The sequence below is a fragment of the Vespula pensylvanica genome, chromosome 7, assembly GCF_014466175.1.
Source record: "Vespula pensylvanica isolate Volc-1 chromosome 7, ASM1446617v1, whole genome shotgun sequence".
NCBI lineage: Eukaryota > Metazoa > Arthropoda > Insecta > Hymenoptera > Vespidae > Vespula > Vespula pensylvanica.
Window position 1 is genome coordinate 4,482,538 of NC_057691.1, and position 7,670 is coordinate 4,490,207.

General features: G+C 36.6%; 1 protein-coding gene across 1 annotated transcript; it reads left to right on the top strand.

Annotated features, from left to right (window-relative positions):
• The first annotated feature begins 3,397 nt into the window (after window positions 1-3,397).
• LOC122630308 (protein artichoke) lies at window positions 3,398-6,663 on the top strand. Its single transcript, XM_043814668.1, has 6 exons — window positions 3,398-3,807; window positions 3,963-4,266; window positions 4,341-4,569; window positions 4,633-5,228; window positions 5,322-5,739; window positions 5,962-6,663. Exons 1-6 carry the CDS (start codon window positions 3,622-3,624, stop codon window positions 6,584-6,586), a joined length of 2,358 nt encoding a protein of 785 aa, XP_043670603.1. The 5' UTR covers window positions 3,398-3,621; the 3' UTR covers window positions 6,587-6,663.
• The last annotated feature ends 1,007 nt before the right edge of the window (window positions 6,664-7,670 follow it).

The window sequence follows — 7,670 nt, forward strand, 5'->3', positions numbered from 1 at the left end:
TGCACACGACGATTAGACAATACGACGGAAACGTGACGAGAGCGCTGAGGTTTTGGCAAGCATCGAGATTCTCATCCTCTTCTGGATGCTTTGGGAGTTCCAACAGATGTGCCCGGTATCACCCGGAAAATACGCGTGCGCGCGCGAGCGCAAGCAACGAAGGCGACGCTTTATCCTTACGGGGCGCCTCCTTGTTCCTGATCTTGTTAAGGATGCACTGAACCACGAATAGCCGGTATTCATTCGCGTTTCAACGAGAGACCTACCTGTTTAAGCCATCCCCACAACGTTGGTATTATTAACGTTCAGTCAGCGTTTAGTCGGACTAACTTTGTATATTTCACGTTTTCTCCGAAAAACATTATATATCATTGTCTTTTAAAATTCTAAATTTCTGATTATGATTTAATAATGACAATTAACCAATATTTACCAACTTGTTTAATACAAATCATTAAACTCAAAAGAAAACTATAGAATCTTTCAACTGCGATTTTTATTTCGAATTATCGCTGAAATCAAATAATAAAGCAAGGAATTTGCTTTAAGGGATATCACCGGATATATTGAATTAATTAGATATTAATATCTCATATTATTTCGTTTCATTTAGAATTTTTTCGAAATACGTTTGCCAATCGTATAAAAAGGAACTGTACGTGGCTTATTTTATTATTTAAATAATTGTTACTGATCATCTAATTTGACATCGTGCGCACAATTTGATTTTATAAAGTTTTAATTTTATAAAAAAAGTTCAAACTTCTAGAAAATATTTTTCAGAAAGGCAAATATTTTAAAGGTCTAATTATTTGACCAAATTCGAACATCGACTACTTTGATAACGCGAGTCACACTAAGTCTCATTGTAATACTACCTTAATTCAAGACAAAAGAATACGCATGAGTAACGAAAAAGCGAAGGAGAGTTCACTGAATTTGATTTAGAAACATGCCAGAGCAATTACGAGTACGCATTTCGAAAGACGTTCTCTGTCTCTTTCTCTCTCGCACACAAACATACACGATCCCTTTTCTAGAAGATATAAAAGGTGACGTAAGGGAAAGGGAGGACATACATAGGGAGCGTGATTTCGGGTTTTGTACGAGACTCTGCGGTGGCGTTGAAGCCAACAAAAGATAAGCCGTTATTTATAACCCGACTTAAGGGGGTTGAGAGATCACGGGGATGGCTTTGAGAAGAGAATGAAATTATTTTCGAATCTCGACTAGAGTTTCGACTAGAACTCGCACACGAATTCAACGTTTCCATTCTTACAAAGGGAAAAAAAGAAACAAAAAGGAAGCTGTAGAAAAATGTTGTCTGACCTTCGGTTCACTCGTCAGACTGAAAGTTAAATCTCAATAACAAAAAGAGGGATATGAAAAAAAGAAAAAAGATGATAAAGATCTTCAATGCCCGTTCCTTCTCGTTCTTACGAGATTCAGTGATGCATGCTCGAGAAATTTAAGAAGAACCGGAGAAAATATCGAAAGATTCACGTTCGCTGGTAAAAAGGGGTGGGGTTGAAGTGTCCCGAGTAGAAGCTCTGGCAGTGCCGCGCGCGCTTCAGCTGGTGGGGGTAGGATGAGGGCTGGATGAGGGTAAGAGGAGTGGGAGGTCGTCGCTGCAGAGAACGTGCATCCCCGTCAAGCTAGGTGTGGTAGTGGTGACGGTGGTGGTGGTGGTCGTGAGCTGGCTCCTCGAACTGATCAATACCTGAAACACCGCGAGGTATCGTCCCGTTATTTCCGGTCTCCCAGCAAGACCGGAAATGAAGGCGTTAAAAATATATACCTAACTTCGTCCTATATATACATATATATATTATAGAAAGAGATATATAGAGACCGGTAGCAAGGACCAAGAGTTTCTACTTGACTACGACAGCGAACGAAGACATTATATATCCTTCCTTCGTTGCTAACGTGGCTGGCCTCAATAGTCCTGCACCGATAGAATCAGAAAGAGTAAGAGAATAAGAATGAGAGAGAGATGAGAGAATTCTAGGTCTTCTTATTGTGTTGGATGCAATCCTGACAGTATACTAGAAAACATGAAAAAAGATTCGGTCAGTTCTTCGATCTCAAGAGGAATTCATTTATATACAAAAATATTCCTAGGGATATCCGTAAGAAAATTTTTATAAATTCGATAAAATTTCATACTTGTCAGGACTTAATTCCTCGGGAAAGGAATTACAGATTTGAAGAAAAAGAAATATCATCATTTCTAGCTTTACTCCCACCAACTTTCGTCGGCATAAACATCAGGAATTTGAGGGCGTGACCAAGAGTCCGGCGTGGAAGTCCGGATTTGCGAAATCGTAGCGAAGGGGTTGGTTTAATATCAACAGGTAGAACAAGCGCATTCTCGTCCCCACCGGATAAGCTGAGGGTTAAGCGCCGGCGCTAGCTAAACCTCTGGCACCCTCCCTGGAGGGTGTGACCTACTCTTCCCATTGGCTCGAGTGGACGTGTGAAAAAGAGAGAGCCTACAGTCCTGCGCGGATAAAACCTTTTTAAATCTTTTTCCTTTGAAAGAGGGTGGAGCCTTTCTCTTCACATTTTTTATTTCTTCATATTTTCATTAACAAAATAACTTATCTCATCGTTCAACGTTGAATAACAGAAGGAAAGGGAGATTAAGCTAAATCTCAGTTCGACAAATTTCGAAAATTCAAATATATAAATGAATAAAGCTCGTCCCTTCTCTTTCACGATTTGTCATTAAAGTAAAAAAGAAAACGTCGTAGGAAGTTTGTCCTAATCGATGCTACACACACGTTATCGATCTAATCCTCAGAAGTAGCTATTACCTTGGAAAAGAAAAAAAAGTGGAAAAAAAGAGTATCGAAGTAGATGCTTCTGTCGGATCGACGTAAAGACGGAGAGGTAGAAAAAGAGAAGAAAAGGTCGTAATACAGCGACGGTAAAAAAGTGGAAGGGGAAAATATCCGCATGGGTCAGCCAAGAGAGGCTTATACCGAAGAGCCGAACAGCCTCAATATCGGCTTTCGAAATGCTTCAGGTATTTATCTAATGTCTTATATTTTCCACAGGATTGCATCATTCGAATTTCCATTTTTAAAGGTTTTACAAACGAACCGTTTTCTGTATCAGCATTAGAGAACTATTGGCAACGAAACGTAGGCACTTCGCTAAAGAAAAGGAAACGATCGAAAGAATTTTTAGGATTTGTACGTAAGAAAATCCTTCTCAATTAGATTTTCAAAGAAAGGCGAAAAAGATGAACAGAGAGAAAAGCATGATAGTTCATAACACCCGCTCTTTTTCTGTTTTCTTATCAGAGACAATAATCGCGCCATTACACATTGCCTGGGTTATCTTACGGAGATATCGTAGCAACGTACCTCACATTACTTATCAAAGATAAGTCCTCAGTAGTTTTCAGAACCGTTCATAGAACTGTCGGGCCAAGCCAGTCATCGATCCACGTCAATTTTCACAGAACTTTAGATAGATCTTTCGACAAAAGAAAATGTGAAATTGACCGATCGAAAGTTATATTTCTATGGTGATAAAAATTAACGATGGTATCGATGAAAATTCCATTACTTTTGAACACGTGGCCGTAAGACGTATCATAGATGCATAAAGATGGAGCTCAGAAAAACGATGGACCTGTTCGTGATTCATTTCCTAGTGATTTACCACCTGCAAAGTTTGCCACTAGCTCACAGTTTTTGTCCCGTTAGATGTCTGTGCTACTTGGGTCGACGCCCGAGAACTGTCATATGTTCGAAACAGGGTCTGACAAAGTTTCCATCGAATGTAACCGACATTGTAAGTGTCCCCATTAAAATATAATGTAATCGTAATCTCGTTGTTGATTCCTCCAACGAATTTAACTGTAGTATATACATATATAGTGAATAAAATAGTATCGTTCCGTTCGCCACGCGATATCATATGATTTTAATCAGCTCGTTATTCTGTAGGTAGAACATTTGGATTTGTCAAATAATCTGTTGACAGAGATCACGAATGATATAGAACGCTTCAAAGATCTACAGTACCTAAACTTAGCTAGAAACCAATTACGCTCCTTACCAGACGGTATAGGAAACTTAAGTAATTTACGTAAATTAGATCTCTCGGAAAATAATATCGACGATGTAATCAATATAGCATCTATCAATCGACTACCTTCTTTGTCGATCATCTTCCTATCTAAAAATCCTATAAAAGAATTAAAAAACTTGAACAATAGTGTCCTCCAAGCAGTAGAAGCGAGTTATTGTGGTAAGATATTTAATCGCTTGCATTTTTAAATGTTATCTTACATCTGCATATTTTTTTTTTTTTTAATTTTCTAGAGATAAAACAAATCGACGAAACAACCTTGAAAGGATTGCCAGATTTGATAAACCTAAGCTTAAGAGGAAATCCATTGGAAACGATTCGGAAGCCATTCAGCAAGAAGTTACGATGGTTAGACATGTCCCATTGTCTTTTGAATTATTTAAATCCTGATACTTTTGCTGGTTTCTCAGTTCTAGAGGAATTACGTCTGAATAATAATCCTACGCTCGTTTACAGTACAAGGTAAGCGTTTAATTGTCATTTTGAAAAATGGTAAAGACGTATCATCATTTTTAATATTCATAGGTATTCTACTCTGCAACACATGAATTTGAGACAACTGGATGTTTCAAATTGTAACTTGGACAGACCAGGTCTTCATGGTTTGCCATTGTTAACATACGCGAAATTATCTCGAAATATGATACGTCTACTTCCAAATCGAATTTTTGCAAGGAATAGGCAACTGACTCATCTATTTTTAAATTCCAATGGAATAGAACATTTGAATATAAGTAGCTTTGAAGGACTGGTGAAACTTCATCATCTGGATTTATCAGCGAATGCTCTTGAGTTAATCCACTCTTCAACGTTTTCTGACAATATTGAATTCAAATCGCTCAATCTCTCATATAACAATCTGTACCAATTTCCAAATGTGACGTCGGTTTTGACGTCTTTAGATTTATCTTTCAATTTCATAAAAACGTTAGAAAGGAATTCTTTGAAAGGTATGCCCAAAATAAAAAGTCTGATCTTAAGTGATAATGGACTACAACGTTTACCCAATGGATTACAATCCTCAACTTTGACAACGCTAAATATCCGAAGAAATAGACTCGTGGAATTAAATAACAGTAGTTTCGTAGAACTACCTGCACTTGAAAAAATCGACGTTTCAGGTAAGTCTATGGAACGATACAGAAAATTACTTCGAATTATTTACAGTAATAACATTCCTATTTATAATAATCATCCAATTATACTAACACCAGGTAATAGTCTAACTGAAGCGATCGATCCAAATATTTTTCAAAACAATATCAAATTAAAAACCATTCTACTGGAGGATAATCCATGGCGTTGCGATTGCATGCAATTATACTTTACTTTTCAATATTTGACCAATCCACCTGCAAAAACGTTGTCTTACTCTTTGATCTGTCGAAGCCCAGCAAACGTCTCCGATTACACTTGGGAGAGTGCCTGCTACAACGTTTGGAACGGACAGCTTGTCTATAGCAATAACAGAATGTGGAGTTTTTTCTTGGTATGCGTATTCGTCCTGGTTGTTTTGGTGGGTACAGTCACGTCCATCAAACACTCGATCAAAATGAAGAGACGAGCTCTCATAGAAAGACGTCGTATCGATAGAATGCAGGGTGTTGAAAGACTAAGGCTCCTACAACTTAGGTAACTTTCTTATTTCCTTCCTACTTTACTTCCTCTTGACACTATTTTACCTACTGAGTAATTTGGCCTTTATTATCGACAGTTGATCGTAATTTCCTACTTTATTTACGATTAGTAATACAGAAAACTGTTTTACCTTAAGAGTAAAACTCATATTAGAATTAATTCCTTTTAAAAATGAATTTTTCAAAGGATTTTGATCGATGATGATTCAATTGGCAGGAATCAAGAGAGACAGGAAGCATCTGAGCAACAACCGGAGCCAAGAATTCATCCTCTAGAATTGATCGGACCGCCCAGTTACGAGGAGGCTGTACAGATGCCAAGACTGACGCACTCGTTGGATACATTAAACGAAGTTTCCGTAGAGAATATTAGTTTGACTAGATTGGGCTCTGTCGATAATTTACAAAACAAGAGAAAAAGATCGAGAAGATCCAGAAAGAGAATCCAAAGCGATGACAATTTATTGAGAAGAGAAGAGCGTAGAATTGAAAGACTCAGAAGAGAAAGAAGTAACTCTGCTGGTAACGTTTCTGAAAACGAACAAGGATTACGAATGACGAATTCCATAAAGTCTAGGTCTTCGTCTACTCGTCGACAAAGAAGGACAAATACTATAGAGGAACTCGAGGAATCTGCAGGTAGTGGTAAAGGTCGACCGAGACCGCAAACGCCAAGTACTAGAAAGAAAAAACGTAGAACAACGATTAGAGACGGGCATTCAACGGATGATGAGGATTCCGACATCCAAAGAATCGCTAATAACAGGTCGATCGTCATCAGAGATCTACAGAGGGAACCAAGAAGTGGATATAGGGAGGTCCAAACCGAATGCGAATCTTAAGACTCAACAAAGTTAAATGTCCATGATGTTGTAATACTTTGTATACTATTTTTATTAAAAACGCTTAAAATTCTCGACTCGGTACTTTCCTTGTCGTAGATAAGAAAAAAGGATTGTTGAACAAAAAATTCAATATGATTTCTAAGCACTGATTTGAAGTAAACCCACAGTTTAAATGTTAAGATTAGAGTAGATACGAATCTCGTACTATTACTCTAAAACACACGTAGCGTGCCTTCGCATAACATTGAATTACTGGGTTAACTGTAACGAATAGGTGTGCTCGCGGAATCATAGCAATTTGTTAGTAACCTTCCAGCTGCGTAAAATACTGCATTTCTACGATACGCGCAACTATTAATTTCATGTATAATTATATATCAAGACATTGAAGAGAGAAAGACGAGATGGTAATCCGCTCAGACGAGCGGCATTCGGATAGCATTCAAGATGAGATGCAAATTACTCATTTCTTCCACGTTATGATAATATTTCATAGATTAAATTCGTTATTCGTAACAAGATAATTCGATCTACAAATTGTGTATTACTTCGATATTATATAAAACATTTATTATCAATTTTGAATTTTCACCGAATTTTATCATTCTTTTTTTCTATTTATTCTATTTTATTTTTCATCCTTTTATTATTATCGACTTATGCTAATCACAACTTACGTCATATTTCCATATTCATTTTATAATTATATCTTATTTTTTTTATATACAAAAAACGCATTTCAACATTCGAAGTATTTTATTATTCGAAGTATATATATGTATATATATATATATATATATATATATATAATGTGTGTGTGTGTGTGTGTGTATAAATATATATATACATAAATGTATTTTTTTCAATGTAAACGAGACAAAACATTTCGTTTCGTTTTATTAAACACATAAAGTATAAATAAAATTTTCATATATACTTTTGGGTCATATACTTTCAAATTACTTATCGTTCGAAAGAGTCTAAAAAAGCAAGTTTTTCCGAAGCAATTAACATGAAAAGATTATTAAATCGATCATATACATTCTTAAACTACTCATCGTTCTTTGTACGACGTTGTTCA